The sequence below is a fragment of the Pholis gunnellus genome (assembly GCF_910591455.1).
Source record: "Pholis gunnellus genome assembly, chromosome: 20".
Lineage (NCBI taxonomy): Eukaryota > Metazoa > Chordata > Actinopteri > Perciformes > Pholidae > Pholis > Pholis gunnellus.
The window spans coordinates 19,569,542-19,596,096 of record NC_136547.1 but is presented as its reverse complement, the minus strand read 5'-3'; the positions used below and the strand labels follow the sequence as shown (position 1 = coordinate 19,596,096).

The window sequence follows — 26,555 nt, the reverse complement described above, 5'->3', positions numbered from 1 at the left end:
TATAGAGGTGCAGAATATGACCGGGGATCTGAACAGGATTAAAAAAAACATGTTTCATCTCATCTGTACTTTACTTGTGCAGCAGGCAAACCGTTTAAATTTCATATGAATGTATGCAGGAAGTCGGCAGACGTCGCGGAGGATAAAAGAAAAGATGAGTGGCACAATACATCTTCTTGTTTTTTACCTTCTTGACAGCAACACACACTGTTCTGAGTGAGAGGAGGGTATTAGCGTGATCTCAACAGTGAGAGGAAATGAGAACTTGTCAGGTTAGGTTGAGTCATTGATCTACTGGGGATTCCTGCGGTGATTTTAGTGTCTACGCTCATCAACTAAGAGGTAAATCATCGCATCTCTGCATCTCCCATAAATCTCTACAACTCTAGACGGGGGCTCGGCTGTGCAAAAGGTAAATCAACAATTCCCGAGTCTGCGATCCGCTTTTTGTTCCACGCAGTGTGAACTAACGGCCGTGTGAGTCAGCAGACCTCAGAGCAGCACAGGCTGCACAGCGCATCCTTTATCCTTTATCCAACCCGTGATGAACTGTGTCACATGTCACATGTTTCTCCCTCACTGTATCTCGATATACATTTAATTTGCGTGATGTGTGAACTGTGTTATCTGTAGTCCCGTTGTGACTCACAGCGAGACGTTTTCACCGTCGTAGTGTGACGGCGTGCCTCGTGGGTCCAGTCGGGGTCAAACGGTTGTATATTCCTGACTGTGACGTCGCTGACGTCCTTCCAAAACTTTAAATGGAGTTTTCCATTTAGTGTGATCGTTGAGCATTTCTCAGAGCAGGGTAGTGTGTGTGTGTGTGTGTGTGTGTGTGTGTGTGTGTGTGTGTGTGTGTGTTTGTGTGTGCAAATTGAAACCCCATCAATGGGCTAATGGTGCGGCTCACCTAACTTTTTTCTGTGGCACGTACACACACTGACACACACTGACTTGTTTCTCATCCCCAGGTGTTAGTCTAAGTGGAAAACCATTGATCCGGCTTATTAGATCTGACCCTTCTCTATTATCCGAGGAGATTAGAAGAAAAAGACCTTTTCATTACATCCAGTTCTGCTTGTGGATCACTTGAGAGCCGCAAGTCAAAGTATAGTTCTCTCACCAGACCACAGCACTTTTTACTATGAAAATATAAAATCATTATAGGATGCTTTATAAATGTAAAGATGATAAGGTCTTGATGAAAGCTTAGCCTGTAAAAACCAGGAACCTTGATTGCGTCACAATGACCGTCGATGGCAACATCAGCACCATCATCACTTACTGGAAACAAAGCTGAGACACAGAAGGGACTTCTGGGTAACGCAGCAGATTAATAATGAATTCACTGAGGGCTGTGGTTATTGAAACAAGCAGTGAGCCCATCATCGCCCTCTAGTGGCCTTGACGGGTTTTCAACATGAATACAGTAAACACACACAAAATACAATCATACAAAAATAATAATTGATTTATACAAACCAATTAATGGGAAGGCAAAAACACCAATTTAAAAAAACCCCGATGTAAACATTAAACAGCTTACAGAAGAATATATTCTCATATAACTGACAGTGTTTCTAGGCAACTTACAGGAACAAATATGTTGGAAAATAGGTTATTTCGGCTTTAAAGCAATGCTTCAAAGACCTTTGTGCTGATATACGTCATGGCTGTAACATTGCTATATTACATTCATAAATATACCCAAAGTATTATTTATTTCGGGAAGTTACGACCAGACGTTGTCTCTGTATATTCTCCTTTAAGTGACACTCCTCTCCTGGGTTATACTACAACAACGTTACAATCATGCTGTGAAACTCCAAATCTGGAAAAAGTTAATTTAGTGTTCATTTCCATGAACAAGTGAGCTGTAATGCTCTGACAGAGGACATTTCAAACAAAAGCCGCCGGGAGCGTGGTCTGTTTTTATAAGAGCGTTTAGCTGAGGAGTGGGTTCGGGGGTTGGGGGGTGGGGGGGCGTTCGGGGCGGCGCACGCATGCGCATTCGGTGGGAAAACACGATTGAAAACGGGCAGCTATGCCGCGCGGTGCAGAAAACGGGCTGGACGCGTCCGCTTGGAACAACGGCCGGTGCACCGGAGGACTGACCCGGGGACTGCAAGACCGGGACAGGCGTTGACAGCCGATACTTTCCCCCGGGGGGATAACCTCCTGCCGAAGCCCCGCGGCCGGAAAAGCAGCGAAAGCGAGCGGTCGACGAATCCGCTGCTTCTCCCTCCTCTCCTTTCCCTCTCCTCTCCTCTCCTCTCCTCCTCTCCTCCTCGGCTCTCGGCGCCGCAAGAGAAACAGCGAGACATCGGGAATGTCGCTGCTAAACGTGTAGGATTTATCCCCGCTGTCCCTTTTGTTTTGTATCGACTGTAAATAAAAACCCGAACAGAGACATTAAGCGACAGCAGCAGCGGGGGGTTCACTATGGTTCTATCGGCGGTGCGCAATAGGAGATGTCTCTGCTGTATGGGGACGCTATGCTTGCAGTTGTTGCTGTGGATTTTATGCGCGGTGAACGGCGAGGAGCAGCCGTTCAGTGTCGAGGTAAGAACCGGGACTCGGTAACATTTTTCTCGTAAAGGTAACGCGCTTTCCTCCTAGAAGTCTGCATTGTTTGAGCTCCTATTATAAAGAGAATAACGTCCGTGGTGATGTTTCAACAACGGGCTCTTTGTGTGAGGCGTCCAGCTGGGCTGTCCTGTTCTCCACTTTTTTGAATTATTTCACTTTAAATATGTATCTCAGCTGATTAAAGCCTTATTTGTTTCCCTATTTTGGGTTTTGTTCACGTTCTCAAAGTGGACTTAACAGTTCAGCTGAGAAAGCAGTTGTCACCAAAGCAAAACAGTTTGATTTCATGGTAACAGTGAGAGAGAACAGGCCACAAGATTAGTTTAAAACGAGTCAACTCTAACACTGTTACCTCCTTATAAAGGTTGCATACACATGCAATTCAACATGTATCTTCCCAAAGAAGTTAACGCGCATATTCACAGCGGGCTCGTGGCCAAACCTTTGTGTTTTTAGGGTTCCAGTGACTTTAGAAGCACCCTGATCACTTGTAGCCGTTATTGCCAAAGCGGCACATGCTGCTCGGAGGCTCCGATCATCAGAAGGAGATCTCATGAGTTCACAGAGGAGATTCGAACAGAACGGTGTCCTTTCATTCTGATCTCATATCCAGACTTAATGGATCGTTAAAAGCCTTCAGGCCACAAGTGTTGCGCCAATAAACGTGAACACTCAACCAGCCTTCAGGAGAGTCCCTGAGACTCTGCAGCACTAACACAAGCTCTTCTCCCCCCCTGGGTGAAGAGAGTCATTTGGGTTTTTATGAAGGACACATCTGTCTATTTTACACCCCCCCCCCCCCCCCCCCCCCCCCCCACACACACACACACACACACCATGCACCTATCATGAAGTGTTAACACGGTAACCCCCCCCCCCCCCCCCCCCCGCTGTCTCACACTTGAATGCGCGCACAAACATCCTGGCATCTCCACTGACAGTCGGTCAAGTCCTACATGCTCATGATTTGCAGGCTTGGCACGCCACGCGGGGAGCAGGTTTAGTCCAGATGCTACAGGTTATTCCGCTATTATGTCCGAGCTCACGTGACACAGACAGGGGGAGGACGTTGTTGGAGAGATGTGAAACGGTTTTGTTCTTTGTACTCCGGTTGTTCAATCTGATTCTGGGCTAAAGTTTGTCGACAGCTGTCCCAGATAATAATCCAAACACCCTTTTGTCTCTGGGCCAATCGGATGTCAGAACCCATGCTTTTCTCAACCGTCCAGCTTTGCTCTCTGTGTTGACAGTGTTGTTCTCCTCGTCATGTGTTGTAATGTATTTCAAGTTCCCAACTGAGCTTCACATTCCCGTCTCCCACGTCCTCTCCGCCTTGACTTGCATGCTATTGTCCTCCTCCAGCCCTTTGTTTTCCACGCTTTTTCTTTGTCATACTTTTGCACGTGAACGTTCTCTTAACTGCAGACTTTGATCTTTGCGATTCTATGTTGGTTACTTGTCAGTCTGTGGCCTTTTCTGAATGTGAGCTTAGCCCCGTGGGAACAAAGGAAACGTAAGAATAACAGTCGATTCTTCTCTCCACGTGTAAAAGTAAAAACATTCTGAGATGAGTTCTGAACGTATGTGGATGGCAGCCTCCTGTTAATCTGTGATCACTGTCTGCAGCTTCCTGACATGAATTCAAAGCTTCCAAAGTTAGTATGAAGTGGGCTTTTCAGTGTAACGCCTGATATAACCACTGTTATTGTCTGGGGTATCCCTCTGAAGCCATGCCACAAACATTTTAGCCACAAACCTTTGAGATGCCCTTGAGGAAACTGTGAGAGTTTGAGCATCAAGTTGCCAAAAAGTACCTTGAGTGAGACTTGTGCCGGGACAGTAACTGGATGTCCAGCAGGACGTCGGTGCTGTCAATAGAATGCAAAGAGCAGCTCTACAGCCTAAAAGGTGTCTCACTGCTTCAAGAGCCCAGTCCAGCAGGTGTTACGCTGCAGTTAGACGGCATCATACAGTCAGTATCACGTAGACTGTGGACGGTGTGGAACGGGTTTCATTGGAGTCATTAACCGGACTTGTTATGACTGTATGTGTCTGTGTGTGTGTGTGTGTGTGTGTGTGTGTGTGTGTGTGTGTGTGTGTGTGTGTGTGTGTGTGTGTGTGTGTGTGTGTGTGCCATGGATGTAGAAAAATAACTGGATACAGCGTTGGAGGGATGTAAGGTGCTTATTGGCGCATGAAGCCAAAAAGCGCTTTGCTTTCGGATATAAAAGCAAGTATCGAGCAAGCGCACTTTTCCTTTAACCCCGCCCCCCCCTCCCGGTAGCTTCACCCCACAGGTCATAGAGGGTGAGGAGAAAGTAGTTCCTCTAAATAACAGGTGGGTCTGAGGTGGGAGGTCACCGGAACCTTTTTTCCCGTAATTGCCGGTCGGACTGCGGTCTTTTTTAGAAAACGTATCGCCGACTTCTTGGATTTGACTGGCCGAGTTTGCTGAATTGCCAATTTCCTTTGCTTTGGATTACATTTGACAGGAAGTACAGCCTGTCACCGGCTGATGGAACTGTAATTAACATGGACCTGTAACATCTGACTCTACTTGTGTGCTTTACTGCTGAAACTTCCTCATCTTTAGTTTATCCGACTGTCTTCCCCTCAAGAAGTCATTTTCTCTGCAAACTAGACAATGCCGTTAACAATGGCACGGCCACGAGATCATCTCCTCGTGCGTTTTATGTTCTGGTTCAGTCCACATCGATGTTACACGTCATTCTTTCTACGCCTTCTCTGCAAGGCCACGCGCAGTAGGAGGGCTCTGCCAGCAGTCGAGCTCTCGTGTTATTTTTAATCATTAGCATTTACATAACGGAGTAATTAATAGAGAGATAATGAGGTTTTTAATCTCTTTTTCCTCGTGTCTGTGTTTGAATGGAATGTTGCATAAGAGTCGTCACAAACGCACCGCCGCCCGGGACCGTTTTTACCCGCCGTCCCCCCTTTTTGTGGTCTAAAGTGATGCACTTTAAGATGCAACGTCACATTCAGCAGGTCTAAAAGGCCAAGAGCGCCGCTGAAGCGCTCCCGCCTGTGCTGCTTTAACGTGACCGATGTGTTCATTTGAGGAATTTGCAAAACATGGCAGTGAAACAGGATTATATTCATTTTTTAAAATGCCTTTTGTTTCCATGTGTGCCAAACTAATTTGTCTGGTTACATAAATCATTGCATCAGTCACAGCTATACGTCTGTGCTCCGTAGTCTGCCCATCGCTTCATCCCGTTGGGATTTTGTGGGATTGGATTCTTTTAGCTTTTCCCTCGGAACACCGTGGAAGCAGCAACAGCCTCACGAGCGCCGCATCGCCTCGGTTGAACTCCGGGCGTTTCACAGAGAGGCATCAGGTGCTGAGTGTTTGAACGCCACTATGGCTGCCACTCGGTGTTTATGATCCGCTGCACAACAGACGGAGTTCTCCCCTCTGTCCACGTCCTGGAATACATTCATAAAGGCTGGTTTGACAAAAGTCAGCAGACTGTCATTTGTAATAATCAACTCCACCGAGGATCGCGTCTCAAACATCTACGATCAGATTTACATCAAATGTGCGGGAACACAAAGAAAAATGAGAAATACTCAAACAGAGACTTACTGTTACAACATATAAAAGATGCCAAAATCTCTCTGTGACGTTAAATATGAGAGTGTGTGTTTGGGTGTTCTCATTATTAGTGTCTTCTTCAGGTGGAATCATATTGTGATTTGATTGCATCGTTTATAACTAAATTTTGATTAAAAACAAACTAGTTTTATCTGGTTGTAATGTTCAACAGAGGAACAAACTTCACATCAATTTCATTATTTTTTACAGTATTTTACACTATTGTATGATATCCAGTCTATCGACATTAATAAACTGTTGTTAACATTACGATGTTGATTTCAGCCGCATTTCTGTGCTAAACAGGCTGAAAAACAACTTAACAAGCTCAATAAGCTCTTATTTGCTAGTTTCAACAACATGGAAGCTGAGCGACGGCGGCTTCTTCCTCCTACAGACGCTCTGTATGTACGGCCGGACCTCCTGTGTCTGAGCGGATTTATACTTTGTGTGCTTCGCCCTCGATTCTCACTGAGCAATCATATGGATCTCAAGTAGACACACGCACGCACGCACACACACACACACACACACGCACACACACACACGCATGAATTCTTGACGTCATCTGGCTTTGGTAAGGGAGCAGATTTCAGAGCCACTGGGGTGTCTGTGTCAGCCTGTTCACCCAATTCTAGAGAATACACAACACCTGCACTGACCTAAATGATTCATAATGACACACACACACACACACACACACACACACACACACACACACACACACACACACACACACACACACACACACAGCCACTTGTTATTGCTGCGTGTTGTTCCCAATCTTTTCTGCCTGCATGTCAACACGGTCTTTCTCTCTGCTTGAGATGTATCTTCGGTCACAGCTTGCTGAGCTGTTAAATCTTTAATGTGTCTGACAACTGCAACATTAGATGATGCCAACGAGGCTTCACATGTAGGGCGGTCAATTAAGCTGTTGACAAACACTCGGGGGGACGGGGACGGGGGGACGGGGGGACGGGGGGACGGGGGGCGGATGTGCAAGCGTACTTCTTTACGCCGCACAATGATGCGAGTTGCGGCGACTGTTGCGGCCTGTTTCTGTGCGCGGTGACGTAATCTTACACCAGCATGTGTGAATATGTGGTCACAGTTCATCCCTACATTAACATAACTTGAATATTAATCAGCCATATGGAGGACTTTTAAACATCTTAAGTCATCAAAATGATTCGGACAAAATCCTCAGAAGACGATCCACTTCAGGAGGCACGGCTGTGATCAGTATGTGTGATCAGACCGCGACATTTCTGTGACATTTTGTCCTAATCGGGGCCACGGAGATGGTGAACATGGTGCGCATTCAGTATCTTTAGAGCGTGTGTGTGTGTGTGTGTGTGTGTGTGTGTGTGTGTGTGTGTGTGTGTCTGTGCACCGCGTTGCTTTGGGGTCACAAGGTGCAGACGACGGTGTTACTAAAAGTCACGTTGAGTCTTTTTTCCAAATGCAAAATCGTACAGTATGAATTCAAGTGCAGCAGTTCAATTATGTGTGTGTGTGTGTGTGTGTGTGTGTGTGTGTGTGTGTGTGTGTGTGCGTGGGTTTGTGGTTACCGGTGTGGGCAGTATACGGGCTGTGGTTGCCTTGACGACCCTGGCACACTTCGCCGGTGGTTTTGCGTGTAACCGATGAATAATTCAGGTTCGGTCGGAGGCGGCAGGCTTCCCCCCCCCACAGGAGGACGGGATCTTGTTCCCACGAGGCACCTGTGCCCAGAGTATCAGTACCACCGTAAACCCTGAAGATGGATCTGCGTACCACACACACACACACACAATTATCTCATGACCCGACTGGTATGATTCCAAAAAATGTGCTTTTCTTCAACTTTCTTAACTCGGCCTGACATTGAAATGGGAAAGAGAACTCTGGGCGACGTCCTCTGCTGCTGATCTTTCTGTCCTAGCGGGGAGCTGATCTCAGCATCTCTGGTGTAAATCATTCACTGATGAGATGAGGAAGACTGAAAACCAGGAGGGCTTTGAGGCAAAGTACTGACAGGAAGTCGCCCACAGCAGAGGCACGCGCTGGTATTTCAAGGCTGCCAATAACCCCTCAGCCTGTCACAGCAGGAGACGCACCTTGATGCTCGTGGAGTTACCCGTTCTCAGTTTTGACAGTTGGATCTTCTGAATTGTGAAAGAATGCATATCGAGAACCAGATCCAGAACAGTCTGATTATACCATATAAGGTGTTTGAAGATAATTACACAAGCATTACTAAAACAAACAAGCGCTATGTTTGACAGATTCCGAGACAAAAAGAGGCTGAAACGGGCCAAGCTGTAAGCCAAGATGCATGATGGGATTACTAATGTTGCTGCTGCAGACAGTATGTGCACATGTGCAGTCTGGGTATAACGTCTTTACAAACAAGCAGGAGCAGTGTGTGTGTGTACTCGAGGTGACTGATGCTGTTTGAAGACACGAGGTGCAGCTCGTCCTCCTTCGTCCCGGTCTGCACATCAACTCTGAGCAGCTCGGGCTTGTAAACACACTCGTTGGGCTGCGTGACGAACCCGCTGTGATAGCGAAGTGTAATTCTGTGATTTCATAGAACGGCCTGAGCCTAAATTACCTCCAGTGTTGCAGCGTGTGTAGCGCAGGAAAACTCATAAATTTAACGCGCGACTGTCACAGAAATTGACGCGTAAACAAAGGACGATGGAGAGCGGGCCAGTTCCAAAAGCAACATTTTTCAGGCCTTAATCACCGGATCTCTCTCCCCTGACGTCACTTTTGTCATTCTGTACATTCTGTACACTTTAAATGTCAAAAGTCTGACTAAACCTGAGCTGCCCGCGTCCACAACAACTCGCCATAAACAATTCATGGCCACCGCTCGCGCACAAGTCGACACGCTGTCCCCCGTAACCCGAGGGGGGCTGAGCTCCGCGTCTCATCTATAATGGAGCGACCCCCCCGTCGCCTTCCAGGCTCGGCCTTTTTCTTGATGGAGCCCGTCGGCTATTTGTCCCCGGCCTTCTGCTGGCCAGGTATAGCAGCCGGGCCGGTTCAGAGGTGGCCCGAGGACACGAGCGCTCCGACGCTCACCTCACTTCACCGCTCGTGTGATGAGGACGAGGCCTCTGACTCACTCCACTCCTCTGCCGTCTCTCTCTTTCTCTCCCGGTGCGTCTGTGTGTTGGAAGCGTGGGGGAGGAGGGGAGGAGGGGGAGGGAGGGGGGAGATTCCGATTGTGGTTTTGTTCTGTCTGCCGGAGACTTTTTTCTGTCCCCTGAAAGGTCGCACGGGGCTTCATAAGATCCCTCCAGAGAACACAGCACGGTGCATTTTCTATCAGATGTGGTTGCATAACTGCACTCGAGTGTCCAGGATTATAAACCACAGGCTGTGTGACAAAGGTGAAAAAAGGAAAATGCTCTGTGCGAAGAGGTGAGGTGAGGCCGGGCTCCTCCGGCCGTCAGAAGCATGAGAGAGATCTACTTCAAAGTGGAGGGAAATCAAGTGTGGCGAACCCAAAAATAGGCACCGATGCATTTCAGACATTTTAGCCTTCATCAGGGCTGCTGGTTGGACTCCTTATCTTTCCACTTCAAGAGTGCCTCGATATTCTAGAGACGTTTTTTAACCTCATTATACCGGCGCGCTCTTTCCGGAAGACCGGCTACGTTTCTAACAGCATAATTATTGCATTACACACGAGGGGCTTATTTCTGTTTGATGACGTGTTCCCACTTTGGCGGGTTGGACGAGAGTTGCATCATGATGTTTGGCGAGAGTTGGGGGTGAGTGGCTCAAACAAAACACACCAAAAATGATTCCTGTTTTTATTGTTTTTTTAATCAGATGTCAGGAAAGCTTTCAGCGTTTCCTGCTTGTGTTGCAGTGCAGATATTCTTTGTTTGCAGCTGCTCTAACACATTTATCTTCACTGTCAATAATCAAATTCCTTCAACGCTCCCGTTGCTCAGCTTTTCTTCGTCTACGCTCACAAACTCCCTCGTTATCCGTTAGCGGAGCCACGACGGGGAGGACGTCCTGTCTTATTGAATAAGGAGGGGGAGGGGGGGAGGGGCTGTCTTACATTGGCAGGACACCGGGAACCATAGATCATGAAGACAAAAGAGCGGATCAATGAGAAAGAGAAGAGGGGAGGATGAAGAAAGAAAACAGGCCGAGATGAGGACAGATAGAGTGAAAGGTAGAGGAAGAAGTAAAGCGCTCCGTGGTGATTCAGCAAAACACGTTTCCAGGATCTGTTCTTGGTCTCTTTAGGGTTTGAAGAAGAAGAAGAAGAAGAAGAAGAAGAAGAAGATGGGGGACTATCCTGGAAGAAGCGATGCACTCGGAGTCACCGTAGAGTCATAACTCTTCCCAACAGAAGTCACGAAATACTAACAAACGCGCGAGTCGAGATCTATAACCTTCAGCATGATGATGGAATCAAAGGCTTGGATTCAATCTTTGAACGTTCATGCAGTATTAATACGTTTGAGCCTTGAGCTCAGGCCTCTCTCTGTGTGTGTGTGTGTGTGTGTGTTAGGATTCTGGAAGTGTCTGTTTGACCGTGGAGGTTGAAGGCTTTCTTACGTGGCCGAGGAACTGAGAAACCCAACCCTGATGATGTCACCGTGACGTATTTTTGCGTAATTTCAGCGTGGCCTCGGAGATTACAAATTTACAAATTTACACCTTTTCTTTATTTATTTTCTACAAATTTAAAGTCGGGGGTCAAAAACATCTAAAACTATTGAAATGCAATTCTAAAAAGTTGGAATACTCTTTTAAGCATACAAACATGTGCATTCAAGACGCCCCGGTACAGTATTTATGACGTTCGTCTGTAATTCTGCGTACAAATATTCATGGGTTGTGCTGCCTCGCTGTATAAAAAGAAGCTGTGAGTCTCTCCATCACACCACCTCCTGCATCCAGACACACACACACCATCCAATATCCTGTCGCTGTGTGAGTGACAGACATCTCTATCTCCGCTGCCTGTCTCTTTTTAATGCACCAGTGTCTGATAATGGCTGCATTGTCCTCACACGCCGCCGAAAAACCTCCTGGAAAATAACTCTCCGTCTCACTTTTTCGTCGCGGCTCCTCATTTACATGATAGCCGTGTAGCTCGTGTAGCTCGTACTGCAAACACATTTCACACACTTTTCTTTTTTTTATGTTCTGAGCAGCGTTTCAAAACATCTCAAAATAAAAAGTATATCTGTAAACATAGAGATTTGTGTCTACAAAGCAACGTTGAGGTCGTGAATGCGAATTCATTTTGAATTATTAGACAGTTCCTCGATGTTTTCGTCCCACGCAGGGCAAAGTGGTCGGAGTCTTTTTTAAAACCCACCTGATGTACTGAAGCTCGTGTTGATCACGGTGCTTCTCCACCGGCACCATCTACCAGATGTGAAGCGTTCTAAGACGACAGAGAGGAGGAAAAACAACCTCGCAGCGTTTTGATTCTGGCTCAGCTGAATATGCAGTGCCACGTCTAAGCTGTATACGTTTTCATCAATATCTTCTTTCACCAGAAAATTTCACCGCGGCAGTCAGCGGTTGGAGGACAAAAGCCCGAACGTGGTCGCAATGACAAACCCTCCGGTGTCAGAGAGGAGATGTGAGGGAAGGATGATTACAGGACGAGAGAGGGGAAGTAGACGTTAGGACGACAAAGAACTGCAGGAGAGAAGTGTGTGTTTAAATGAATTGAGCTTTATTATAGGCCTGTGTAGAAGATGCCATTTAAATGTTGAGGATAAACACGAGCTCTGAAAGTTTCAAAGTAAAAAATACGATTTGAAGGATTAAAAGTAAGATTTTAATGTCGGCAATATCTCTCTCTCTCTCTCTCTCTCTCTCTCTCTCTCTCTCTCTCTGAAGAAAGATCTGAAAACGCTGCGAGAAGAAAAGAGAAGCTCGAAACAAACCGGCCTGAAACCAGGTTCAATCAATCGTTCGTGCTTCCCAAAACCGAATCACAGTTTACGCTTTCATAACCTCTTCGGTTGTTATGAATTTGATCTCGTACACCAAAGAAATGTGAACCGTGACGTAACGTTTGGACATCTGGCACGCTGACGAGAGTCGGCGAGTTCATCCTACCTACAGGCCTCGGGGGACAGGAAGTAGTGTGCCAATCACAGGAAACTACAAAGATGAAGTCTGGCTCAGACACCATCGCTTCCTCTCCGCTCGTCCCCTTTAATGCCAGCACCAAAAGGCCTTTTGTGTTTCGGTGCATCCTGGCTTCTTTCTGTTTGTAGTACAGTTTTCTGGGGGACCATGTTATTTGGTATCAGTCTGCTCAGTTGCACTGACTGAAAGACGGCGTCTAGATTTCCTCCATGGTGACGACCATCACGTAGTCCTTTTCCAGGAAGCTTCGTCATGAATTCACAGTTACGCGTTAGTTCCTTTCCAGGATTATATGAGGAAACCGGGGGATCTATAAAGTGAGGTGTCTTACGTTCAGTCTTTCCCAGATCTTTAAAGAGGTGTTGCGGTTAAGTCACTGAATTTCCCGAGACTATTTAAGTGAAACCACAACGTGTTGTTTTTACACTTCGGCTTTCGTCCAGATTAAACAAACGAGATATAAAGTGAATATATGAGCTTTGGAAGTGTTGTTGGGCCGTTGTTTCTTTCCCTCCTGCTTCCAGTCTAATGCTAAGCTAAGCGTCAAAAACCAAGAAAGCAGGTTTTCCCCCCCAAAATGTCAAAGTATTCCTTTACCCACTGCCATCAGTAATCCCCACATTCCATTATTATATTCAACCTTATTTCAGAAACATGAGTCCATAGAACAAAAAACAAAAACAACGACAAAAACAATCACTATAACACGAGGATGATGATCAATCGTTTCCAAAAACAGAATAAATACCTTGTGTATTACGTACTTTGTCGGCTTAGTTCAGGCCCTCGTGGTGAAATGTTTGCTCTTGTCCATCTTTGGGAGCTTAAGCCAGATTCTAAAAGCATCAATGAAATGAGTCTTTTTCATGTTTGCTTTACTGTAACTGCAGCACAAGTGGTGTCTGCACGGAGCGGAGGACAGTCGGCTCTAAAGAGGGCTGTTCTCACATCATCTGTGCACATTTTACGTGCCAACATATTAGCATGTGCGTACAGTTTGCAACGCCGCACATCGTCATCATCACTGAGGTCATTCCTGATGATGCGACCCAGATATCTCACTCACACATTTAGCTCTCGGCCTGCCATGAAAAAGAAAAACGAAGGAAGATTTAGCTTTAACAGTCTTTTTAGAGTTGGTCATTAATATTAAGGTATTTTGTTTTCAAACATTTAAAATGTGAAATGACGTCACCCTGCTCTACTCACGTGGTGTTTGTCCGCATTGAGCTTTCATCATCCACAGATCCATTTGCTGTGATGATGAACTATGGTCTGCTTCGTACGATCAGTAGTGCACGTATCCGCACAGCGGTCGGGCCTCTGGGCGTTCCTCTGCTACGTGCACACACCGCCAGTTAGCTGAGCAACATCCCAAAAGCTCTGTTTCACTCGAAGACTTCCATCTCGTACTGTAGCGGGCGTCTTTGTTTTTTCATCCCGGTTCGTAGCGCTCTGTGAACAGATACAAACGGCCTTTCCAAACAGTTTCTGGAGAGCTCATTGTTGCTGCTTGGAGCCCGACGCGAGGCCCGCTCTCCGCAACAGAAGCTGCACACTCACACTTTGTGCCATTGTTGTAGAGCGGTTTGCCTCTTTATTGCATTCTATCCTGGGCAGCGGGCCTCCAGAACGACTGAAGCAGCTCGGCGACATCGAGTATTGAGGATAGCGCTCAGGTTTGGCGGCGCGGTGATGCCCGATGACGAATTAGAGTCTCAAAGACAGCTCATTGGGACTTTGAGACGTTTAGGTTTTCTCTCGACACGGTACAATTTGTTATTCTTTTTTTATTGGTTGACTTTTCTTTTTTATTGGTCGGTTGGCTTTGTGTTGCCAAATGCAGCAGTTGGCGGAGTCCGTTCGCCGGCTTTATGATGAAGACTGAGAGCGTACAGAGAGGCTGAGACGATCCAAATCCCTAAAGCCTCTTCTGTGGGGAGCTCAGCCGATCCCTCATCTCGCCCCGGTCCAAAGATCTGAGCTGTGATTCCCTCCAGCAGGGTTTTTATAGAGACACAGAAAGCTCTATTACACCAAAAGCCTGTCCCTGACAAGCCAAACGACAAGATAACAAGTGACATTTTGCTCTATAACCTTGTAGGGAGGTTTCTTACTGGAAAAATGCCTTTAGATCCGTTTGCTGATCTTATGTTTCTGTAGTTAAGTTGTATCTTGATGGTGATTTAATGGTGTTCTAGTGCAATGCCCTGAACCCTCAGTCTACAGTCACTTTTGCATCGATGTCAGCGTCTCACCTGGAACCCCTCCACTGTAAATACTCACCCCTCCCTCCCTCCCTCCCTCCCTCTCTTTTGTCTGCAGTCATGGCTCCAGAGGTACGGCTACCTCCCCCCTGCAGACCCCAGAATGTCGGTGCTGCGCTCTGCTCGAGTCATGCAGTCCGCTATCGCTGCCATGCAGCGCCGCTACGGCCTCAATGTCACGGGCTCCCTGGACAGCAGCACTATAGGGTGAGTCACATGTTTTGAAGGGGGGGGGGGGGGGGGGGCTTTGAGTTCCGAGCTTTCGTCGTGACGAGTTCCCTCAAAAGAGAAGGAAACGTGGGCGGATGTTATCTAACAGGAAGGAAGACACAGTTATTCAGTGACTCCATCGGACTTTAATATAAGTACACAGTCACTTCTTGTACATGCATGTTACTTTGGAAACAAACAAATGAGTCAAATGTTAAAAGTATTATTATTATTATTCCTGTTTGGTTTTTCATGATTTGAATTAAAAGCTAAAAGTTGAAGTTGTTGTAACATAAATAGATGGTTTACAACGGGAGGGAACAACACGCAGCAAACAAACAAGCAGCGGTTAAAGACTGTTGAAGCTCACAAAGACGTCTTCAGAACGGGGGACGAATGGCGGATGAGTCTCTCGTTCGTCCCCGTTTTGTATTCTGAAGGCACGCAGAGTGGTTTTTTGCCAAGACACTAACTTACCCTAACACGGATTAAGTGGGGCGTCTTAATTCGATCAAAGGGGGCCTTTCACGGAGAGTACACCTCTGTTGTCAGATCAAAGGCTGCGAAATGGCAAAGTATTAATACTCAGTGGAAGAACGGGGACGGCGTTCGGTCGCCGCTCGAACCTCAACGCAGCAGAGAAGGACGACGTGGGTTTAGAGGAAGAACTCACTTTATTGTAACCACAAAGACGAGACGAGTCTCTGGAGCCTCCACATGGATCTAGTGGAGGGGAAACCCACCTGATGCCTGTAAAAGAGGTTTAAATAAGATTATACTTTGCAATAAGAATCACAGTCCTATTACTTATGTGAGGATATTAGAAATCAAACGGATGATATACAGAATATGTACTTCCAGTAACATGCTCTTGTTTTTAAACAGCTCAGGTTGTACCCAGTTTAAACCCTCGGGGCCGTCGTCATTTTACCTGCCAAACACACACACACACACAAAACAAACTGTGTTCACTGACATTTTGTCCCCACCAACACCGAAATGCCATCCGTGCTACAAATAGCAATGAGCTCAAATTGGCCACTGAACCGCGACGTGGCGATGTGGTGGCCAGCGGTGTGAATGCAGACTAACAGCTGTCCCACCGCTGGCCCGAAACGTGACGAGCTAACGGTGTGCCTGTGCTTCTTCTCTCCTCCCTCCCGCTTCTCGCTGCCGAAGCAGCGATAACACGATAAGGTGAGGCGCCTTCTGTGTGTGTCGTGCGTGAATGTGACGTGTACTTGCATGTGTTGTGTTTAGATTTTGAAGTAACTTTTATGTGTAGCGCGTTCGCGTGTTAACAAAGTCTGCATCTGCTCACGAATGCAAAGAGCTACATTGGATCAGAATTTGAAATGTTGAAAAACTTTGAAAAATTGTGGAAAAAATTTGAAAAAATTGTGGAAAAAATTTGAAAAAATGTTGAAAAAAATGTGAAAAAATTTGAAAAGATTTTGAAAAAAATGAAAAAAGAATTATGAAAAGTATGCGCCCCTAGAATGATGATTGATGGCCTCCTCTGGTTTGTTTTCGTGCAGGTGGATGAAGAAGCCGAGATGTGGGGTTCCCGACCAGATAGGAGGCGTGTCCAAATTCAGTGTCAGGAAACGGCGGTACGCCCTGACGGGACAGAAGTGGCAACACAAACACATCACATACAGGTGGGTGGGTTTAAAATGAGCTAAGATCACGCCGGTCAAGCTTGTCTGCTTCATGTAGAGGCAGCTTCACAATAACCCGGTTTTTCCTCCAATCCCCATAACCACCGTCGCCACGCACAGACGATCCCACGCACTCACTCGACCCGTCAACGGGGCTTTTGTCAAGCTGTGAAGACATCCGGCTAACGCGATTAGCCCCAGTATGTGCCCACAGCCCCGAAGAAATGATCGGCGCAGACGGAGGCACGTGCACACAAACGGGGCTTCATGACTTAACCAGCGTCGTCGACCTTTTCATTAAGATGCACATTCCTTTGAGAGAGAGACAGAAAAGGAAACAGCCTGCTATCGCTGCCTTTAAGCTTTAGTCAGTGGTAGCCCATTTAAAACAGCCAAGTCTTGGTCGAACTTTTAACTGTTTCCCCATTTCCTCTTGTGGAGCAAAGGAGCAACTGCTGAGCACAATATTTGGATTTATATGAAGGACGGAAAGCTGCAAACCCAAAGGTTCAACCGAAGTTGCTTTAAGCCAAACTACAACCATCACACAGTAAGAAGAGCATGTTCTTTAAAGCCGGGACTGTACAAGAACCAGCTTTATCCTCCGAACATGTAACACAAATGGGAAAAGAGTGTACATGCAAGAGCCATACATGCACCAGAGATCTCATCACCCGACTCTGACATGCAGCTACATGAGTAATGATGCACAGGACGACGTGTTATGTAATATTTCTGTTGATTCAGTGAGGTTAGTAGCCCACATTCTGTAATATTTCATACATACCATGCCGATGCCCCGTGTTTCATGGGATAATCCTCAAGAAGTGGGCTTTTTTCTCCTCTGTCCTGAGGATAAATGTATAAGCAGTATTACATGCCGAATATAATCTCGTGCATCAGCGACCTACAGCTGAAGTAGAGCTGTACATCACTGATTCATGCCTGTGCGTTTTCTCTTCTTAAAAACATGACGCTGGGATTGGTTTTTCGGAGTTCGTACCAAGAGTGCACGGTTCCTCTGTGGCGGCGCAGATTTGAAGAGGAGTAAAAGGCTTGATGAAAAGTGGAGGAGTAGATCGGTGGAATTGAGGAGGAGGAGGAGGAGGGGGGAGGGGGGTTAGAGGAGAAGCAGCTGCACAGAGAAAGAGATGAGCTGAGAGGAGAGGAGGAAACCCCAGCGGAAAGCAGAGGGTGCTCTCTGACAGATTAGGGTTATGTAATCGGATGGGAGCATTTTTGAGAGTGTGTGTGCGTGTGTGTGTGTGTGTGTGTGTGTGTGTGCGTGCGTGCGTGCGTGCGTGCGTGCGTGCGTGCGTGCGTGCGTGCGTGCGTGCGTGCGTGCGTGCGTGCGTGCGTGTGTGTGTGTGTGTGTGTGTGTGTGTGTGTGTGTGTGTGTGTGTGTGTGTGTGTGCGTGTGTGTGTGCGTGTGTTGTACATGGATGTGTGCCTGGCCCCCAGTCAGCAGTCGGATGTGCCTGCAGCTGCTCATTTCAACTCAAATTGGTGCAATGGAGAAAGTTTAGGGAATGAAGCTCATTTTACATCTTCTATAAAAAACATCCATGAACGGTAACCGGTGACGGTTCTGTGTGTCGCATGACCACGTTCACCTTCTTTACCATTTTCAGACAAACTTTGATTTGATTTTTGTTTTGGTTATGATAATGTCGTACCAGCAGTCAGACAATCAGACGCGGTGAAACGGTTCAAAACCAATTGTTCAAAAAAAGAAACAACTCTGGTATTTTGGAAGTATAACAATTGCACGGCCGCTCCAGGTGTGAGCTAGTTTCCATGTAGCCACATACAGGAAGGCACTAATTAGCTTTTGGCATGCCTACAGTTCTCCCTGCATGCAGGCACCATTATAGCAGATGAGTTGCATCCGGAATCATTATCACCTCACAACATGGAGTTGAATATTTTACACGGCCTCAGAGCAGGCTTTCATTTGTCGTCCTGCAGCCTCCGTCTGCGCGCGTTCCTCTCTTAGTCTTAAAACAGGACAGTGAGCTTTGGTAACAGAACCAGATGGAACCGTCTCTGTACTCCTCAAGGGGCCACGGTTGCTGCTCAGGCCTTTCATTGTGAACCCCAGACAGAGCGAGGACATGCACAGGATTCATGGGGAGCACTCGAGGTGCTGCAACAGTTTCTCCCCGTTTCAATCTTGGAGAAAACACTCGTGCCTCAGCAGACACTCTCTGGGTCAGCTGATATTGATATGAAAGCAGGACTTGTACCTCTTATCTGCTCTGCATCAGCACTTCAAATGACAAAAGGGACATTTTGTGTTGCCTCCGTCAGTGGCCCCAATCAGACAGAGACCGTTTTCTTACTCAACAGCCAACCGTCGCACTAACAACACTTCACTGGATGTTTCCTTAATTCTGAGTACTGGCAAATCTCAGTCTCCTCTGAGGACACACACACATTTTCACGTTTCTGTCATTCATCACAATTTATATCCGTTACGACAAATCTTAAATGCAATCATCAACACGCCGTCCAGACAGGATTGTTGGCGCTCGAGGCCTCTTTATTGTTCTTCAGCTCATCGTTTGTGGTGCAACGGGCCAAAACCTGACTGTTGTGGTTCACTCTCACTGCTCTCGTCTGTGTTGTTTTTCCGGCACAGCAGACTGATGTTAAAAAACAACAACTCTTGAAACCTATCGTACAAACGGCAGGCGGGCAAAATTAGCAAGTAGAGCCAAATATGTCCCTCGAGGGCCGGCGGAGACCAACACTAGAGCAAACGTGACTCCAGATGAATGCTTGTCCACTTTATAAGGTGATCATTTGTCTGTACAATTTACAATTACATCAATTCTATTTTGTCTGTCCAAACAGAAAGTCATGAGCTGGAAGTGAAGGTTTTGTCAAAGCGTGAGAGAGAGTAACGAAAGCAAACACATCTTTGCTAAAGTCAGCTGTCAGCGAGCGGACCGAGAAACAGAAACAGTTTATTCTTCGGTTCAAGCAATTAGAACATTTGAAATGAAATTGCAGACACTCTTATTTATATTTCATAACCAGCCTTTATGCTTCCCTTTTCCCTGAGTTTGATTTAATTATTAATCTTAGCGAACATACAATATTAATATGCAGTACATAGATGTGCCTTGCAGCAGTCTACCCACCACGCACAGAAGAAGATGAGTTAAAGACGTCCTGATAATATTTATTCCCATAACGGGGTGTGACGGCCAAACACAGAAGCTGTGAAGAAGGGAACAAAAGAGAGAGAGGTTACAGGAAATGCACAGAGGAAATAGGAACAAAATAAAACACTCGAGCAAGAAGACTTAACAACAATAAATAAAATAAAATTGGCACTTTATTTACACGCTGCACTTATCAACTGATCTCAACTCCGACACCGTGCTGCAGGCATAAGAAGACATAAAGTATTGTGTGTGTGTGTGTTTACAGTTAGATGACGTTTTAATAGAGCGTGACGCTCGAGATATTTGCAGAGCGAATAAAGTGGAGTCAGGTTTTTTTTCGTGATTGCCCGAAACCCGACTGTGGCCTCTCGGCGGCCAGCGGGCCGTTGATAATCCGTAATTAGAAAATAACTGTCCCGTCCTCTCCACACCTGCAGCGACTCAAAGCCGGCCGAGGGAGGACTCAGCTGCTCTTCCCTCTCAAATCGCCTCATTTAGCTCTCTGCTGGCGAACACGATGACGACGGCAGCATGCGGTGGAGAACGGGCGTCGGGATGGATGTTTGAGTTCGGCACGCTGTGATCGTGTAGATTGAGATGGTTTTCAGCCGTAAACTGACTGTATTGTTTTTTTTATATCCCACCATATCTCAAGCTCTGAGTGGACATCCAGCGAAATGTGTTATAAATAGATTTGCTCATCCTGACAGCTGAAGGAGAAATCCCCAAAACTTAACTTTTCCCTCCCGTGTCCCGGCAGCATAAAGAACGTGACGCCCAAAGTGGGGGCGGAGGAGACCCACGACGCCATCCGACGGGCCTTCGACGTCTGGCAGAACGTGACGCCGCTGCGCTTCGAGGCCGTGCCCTACAGCGAGCTGGAGAGGACCAAGAAAGACGTGGACATCACCATCATCTTCGCTTCGGGCTTCCACGGCGACAGCTCGCCCTTTGACGGCGAGGGCGGCTTCCTGGCCCACGCCTACTTCCCGGGGCCGGGGATAGGAGGCGACACCCACTTTGACTCGGACGAACCATGGACGCTGGGCAACCCCAACCACGACGGTAAGCGCTGATTCAAGTTCTTGGGAGATGGTGTCAGACATGTTTGTAGAATATGTAGAGGGTTGATATTATGCGACCTCGTCCCTCCCCCGTAAAGAAACCCAGAGCTCAGCTCAGCTCAGTCAGGGAGCGGAGGGTGACGATAATAACTCATCCTCTCGGGGAACATCGTCTCAGAGCCTACAGGTGGATGCTGAGGCGGAGCTGCTGCTGCTTATGAAATGCTGTACGAACAGAGCTAGCGGTGAGCGGGGAGTGACGAGAATAACTTAGAGGCCCTAGAGGAGCGTAGACTCAGAGCCTGCAGCTGGATGCTGAGGCGGAGCTTTTTGAAATGCTATATGAACAACAGCAGCAGCAGCAGCAGCAGCAGCAGCAGTGGCAACAAGTGACACTCGAGCTTTTCATGTGAGCAGCGCGGCAGCTGGCGTTGCAGCAATAGAGGCCGCTGGCTGCTTTATGTACACCGCGGACCGTGATGCTCGGCTAGCAGGTCTGATGTATAGAAGTGCCGTGTGCCTCGTGCTGGATGTTGGTTTTGCGAGGTCAGTGACAAGAGATTTCCAGCCGGATTCCGGTGCGATTAAAGTGTTGATCAGTTGAATCATCCGAGCCTGATGGCAGACATCGCCCCCGGTGAACTACAGCAATCACAGCACCTCTCACTCCACCGCGACCCCGAGCTTGAGCCCGAGCTGAGCCACTTGTCCTCCGAGTCCTCCAGCTTGTCAGGCTGCATGTTAAGCCTGTAGCGGGGTCCGTAAGTCCCTCTGTGTTGTGTGTGGGTCACATGTTGAGCAGCTGTGTTACTGTTTGGCGTTGTGTGGCGAGGTCCAGCAGATCTCTACTGGTGTGTGTGTGTGTGGCAGCCAGTCAACTAAGCTCCCAGGATGACCTGTGACCCCTGTGCAGCATCCTCCTGTAGGGATGAAAGAGGCTTTCCAAGAGAGTAGATGGAGATGTACGTGGAGGAGAGAATAGAAGAGAGAAAGAAAATGCTGTGAAAGAGACACAAGGAAACACAAGTAAAGAAAAACCCAAAGCGAGTAGTTCAAGTTAAATGGATTCAAATTTGTGTCTGAGGTTCTAAAATGTGTTTTCATCTTTTTATTCGTCATTAAATCCAAGAGGCCAGCCTGGACCCCCCCGGGGTCCACCGAGAAAACTCAAAGAGGAGTCGCGACCGTTACCCGAGTGCACGAGTCGAAACAATGAAGGAGACGCTCTCAAGAAACAAGGACAGAAATAAGTGGAGGAAAAGGAGGCGAGCGTAGTACCAGGAAGGCAGCAGACGTAACGGGATGAGAGAGAACGGCAGAGTGTCTCTAGACAAATATTGGAGGTTCAAGAGCTCACAAGAGAGACAGACGGAGAGGGAACGCCTGAGAAAAGCGACGTAGCGATGAGTAGAGAAAGCGTTTGAAGAGGAGCTGAGCGGGGGGCTGTTGGAAGTGAGGAAGTCGCTGTCGAAGACTGAATTTGAAGTGGAAGCGGCGGGATAATACGGCATGAACGGCTATATTTGAGGCTTCCGAGGAATGCGTGGTTTGATCGAAAAAACCGACGAGAATCACTCGCACGCGACCGACGGCGGTGACCTCGCGTAAACTATCGACGCAAACCTGCCGTTTTCATCGGCCACGCGGCGCGCTCACAGGAAGCGTGCGTCGCCGTCGTCCCTGCTGTCGCGCCTGGGAGGAAGGAGAAGCAGCTGTCGTTGAGGGCGATGATTCACCGCCTTTAACACTCTCATACATACAGACTCTCTCTCTCTCTCTCTCTGCCCCTCAGTGCAATATTAATACAGCCCTGCTGCAGCCCGCACTTCTGTGAAAGCATCCCATAATGCGTGCAGTTCTGTTACCAACTCACGTTTTCTAGAACGCTCATACAGCCTGAAGATGCCCACAGACAGTAATTCCTACTGCGAATAACAGGCACTGCTGTTGGTTTCTGTCTTGGAGACAGTGTGTCTGCTATCATTGAACATAGGTGAGTGTGTGTGAGTGTGTGTGTGTGTGTGTGAGCCAGTGTAGCATTTATCAGCGTTGTATATTGTGACACAATCTCTCGTGACGTGATGTGGATCATCTGGCCGCGGTGTGTCTGAGTCAGCAATGCTTCCTTTTCTTTTAGTGAACACATTTAAAGTCTGAAATGCCTTTATAGCTCTTTGGCATTGACAAGAAGTGCGTGTGTGTGTGCGTGTGTGTGTGTGTGTGTGATGCATTTTGATGCACACGGTTTAGTCTGTAAAACTGAAAGCTCGTCATAATGCAATAAAAAGCACATTACAGGTTTGATTCCTGCTTTCTAAAAGCCCAGCTGATACTGATATCAATAATCAGTACTTGATTATGATTCAATATTTATGTTTTACATAAAAACACACAACACAAAACAAACATTTAGTGGAAGAGAAACGTCTGTAAATGAAAGCGCAGCGTTAAACATCATTATATAAATCTGAATCATATTTATAGATTAAAAACCCGACATGGAACAAAACGGTAATAAAGTCCAACGTGCATAAACGGCGGCCAATCAAAAATGATTGCTTCGGTTTACTGCTCTGCAAATATGTCTTTTGCATACGATATGTCATCATCGCAGTAATCAAATCAAATAAACTGCAGCAATTCCATCAGAAGGGTCTCTGACCGGCCAACATTAAAATATGATGCACGACATCACCTGCTGCAGCGAGTGGATCGGAACGCATTCAGACCCAAAACACACCGACGTTTGAGGAAAAGCAGGCGGCTGCTTTGCGCGGCCGCGTTGTTTCCATTATTTTAATGAAAACAAGCATGTAGATGTTCATTTTAACGAGGTCACTGTCTCAAAATCTCCCGCCAGCAGAGGTAGATAATTCCATATATTTCCAATGCAGCCTAGCTTCAAGGATTTGTAATCCATCTCCTCTCTCCTCCTGGTACCCACGTAGGCAGGGAACAGCTGGGGATGATGTAATTTTAGCTCAGAGCAGCACATGATGTCCGTTTGTCTGCCTTTTCTATCCTCCTTCTCATCTCTCCCTCCTTTTATTTGTGTTTTTTAATAGTTCCCAACTACACACATGCTGACGCACACACACACACACACACACACACACACAGGAGATGAGCTCCCGTCCAGTAAACTGTCACAGCCTAATCCCCCGTTGCGCCGTTGTCGAGAAGGATCAGTCGTCCCGGCTACCGTTGACAGCATCGCACCGTCGATGTTGTTGTTGTTGTTGTTTTGGATGATGACGTCGCTGATGCACACTGGAGGATTAATCCCTGTCTGCATGGCGATAAACACACTCCAACAGTGTTTATGTGCTCACACACACACACACACACGCACACACACACACACACACACACACACACACGTGTATATGCACCTTCGCTCACGCTGCAACTCAGGCATCTGGGGAAAGAGGATTACTCCAAACTTTTAGCACACACAGCAGAACGAGGTTCTTATTGGGATTAGCTAATGGAGCTCTAAGAGAGACTTGGATACACAGTGTGTGCAGCGGCTGCTTTCTGTGTGTTTGATGCTTTTATCATTGAGAAGAGAAAGTGATGTGAAAGTGATGGGATGCCCGCGTTAGCATTAGCATTTTTGTTCTTGCAAAAATGTTGATTCCTTACCGGAAGCGAGCAAAGCCCCGATCAGAGCCGCTTTATTTGCAGCCCCAGAAGAAGAGTTCAGAGCACCGAGCGTGTTCGACACAGAGGGGTTTTTGGGGAGAAATCCTTTTTCTATGAAGACCAACTGACGGATTTACCCGTTCGCTCCCTCTTCCCCTCCCTCCGCTCTCTCGTGCTCTACAAAGTGCGCGTCAGCCTCTGGTGCTGCTTTAACAACGGAGCTTGCAGTCGAGGTAAAAGGATTTGTTTAAGCAATATTCAGATGAACAAACGTTTCCAGCGGTGGCTCAGAAAAGCACTTTTTGGCTCGAGGAAATTTGTTTGCAGGTTTTTATTCCATCGCGATCGCACTCCGATCGGTCTCGCTAACGATGTGGAAACACATCTCCAATTGACAAAAAGAAGTCAAACCGAGAGATCTACATCCTGGAACGCTGGCAAGTGTGAAGATGCACTTTGACGAAAGATCAACGTTCTTGTTGATCTTTACGCCATTGAGCAACAGTCCCGGGTGATTTGTGAAGTGTTTGCGTATCCAACGCTGGCGCTGGATAAAAACACAGTCACGTAATCCTCAAACCTGCTGGAGCCTCGGACTGATCGGCTCCATGTCTTTCAGTCTCAGTATTCCCCTTTTTCTCTGTGAGCTGTCGAAAACAGACAAAGTCAAACACTAACAAGAACCACATTGACTGACGGGGGCTCCCCCCCCCTCCCTCTCTCTCTCTCATTTCACACTGTGAGATTTCCCACGTTATTGCGTTAAGGATTGCACAACGATAGCTGCGTGCCTATTTTAACCAGGATGACGCAAAGGGAGAGACAACGGGGGGGCAAGGAGTGCGCTGGGGGGGGGGGGGGGGGGGTTATAAGCCAACGTCCTCCATTGAGAGGGAAACAGAGAGGAGTGTGTCCTGGAGCTCCTGGAGCGGCCTCTCATTCCTAGACTGCTTGATGAATAGCCACGAACGGATCACTAGACGGAGGGATAGATGGATAGAAGGGTGGTGGAGGGGGAACATCCAAACATCCTGAAAACATGTTTCAACAAAGGTTAAAATCAGGATGCAGAGCGCTCGAGAGCAGAAAGGAGAGGGTGGCGGAGGGATTGAGATGATTAGATTATCTTTTCATCGGAGCTCGACGTGCCACGACCACTTTTGAAAGGCGAGCGCGTTCTGCAGGAGGCGTTTGTAAAAATGTATTTAAAAATAAAAAGGCGAACAAGCAGACGCTCATCCGTGCTTTATCACAAGGTCATCTCTGTGGGCTGAGGCCGCCGTGTTTCCCTTTGTGCACAAATCAAAGCGATGCACGCAAGCTTATAGATGAGACAGATTCCATTTTGACTTTCAGTCACACTGAGGCTGATTGGATAACAACATTTTTTTTTGGTGGAAAAAAGAACAGCTTGGCCCCCAGAAAAGAGTCGCTGCCGCTGCTGCATACCATGACTGTAAGCAAACACCCGGTCTCACCCCGAGGGTGACTTATAAGGCCTGGTATGCCTTCAAGGGCCTCCGGTCATATCGCTGAAAACTATGTAACATAACGCAGCGTGCGAGCTGGACCCGCCCACAGGAAATGAGAGATTCCTTTATTATTTTCTCACCCTCGCCCCCCAAAAAACGAGCCAAAGAGGTTAGAAAAACACGCGGACACCAGGAGGAAAAATACGACCCGACGGTATTGGGATTAGACAACCGGGGGGGGGGGGGGGGGCACTCGATAACAAGAGTGCCGATTGGCCGAGAGGAGGGGACGTCGAGACGGGCTCCACATCGATCAGCCGGTTGATTGATGGTTACGGGGGAGAAAGCTCGGCTCCCCGGCATCGATTTGGCAGAACGCTTTGTCGTCGGACGTCCAATCCCGTAGCTTGATTGTACGTTCAAAGCGGCCGTTGTTTTTGGGTGTTTTCTAACCAGCAGATAATAGGAAAGGGATCAATCTCCCGCTTCCTAGCAGGGCGACGGCGCAGGTCGTCGTTCACGTGGAGCAGCAGTAAAAAAAACACAGAAGAAGAGATGAAGAGAGAGGAGGAGTTCAGAGACGTTGAGGAGCATGTGGCGTCCTTGCAGGTTTATTTTTGGGTTGCTGCTCCTACTGGGTGACGAGGAGGAGGAGGAGGAGGACTCTTCTTCTTCTTTGGTTCCTCCCTTGTCACTTTCGCACTCGCGCTCTCCATTAGGTTCAGT

General features: G+C 47.4%; 1 protein-coding gene across 1 annotated transcript in view; it reads left to right on the top strand.

Annotated features, from left to right (window-relative positions):
* The first annotated feature begins 2,326 nt into the window (after positions 1-2,326).
* mmp16a (matrix metallopeptidase 16a (membrane-inserted)) overlaps positions 2,327-26,555 on the top strand; it is a 53,716-nt gene continuing 29,487 nt past the window's right edge. The window contains exons 1-4 of the mRNA XM_079181592.1: positions 2,327-2,562; positions 14,663-14,811; positions 16,353-16,475; positions 20,409-20,713. Coding sequence (XP_079037718.1) covers positions 2,443-2,562; positions 14,663-14,811; positions 16,353-16,475; positions 20,409-20,713 — 697 coding nt within the window. The 5' untranslated portion in view covers positions 2,327-2,442. The remainder of the gene's footprint in view (positions 2,563-14,662; positions 14,812-16,352; positions 16,476-20,408; positions 20,714-26,555) is intronic.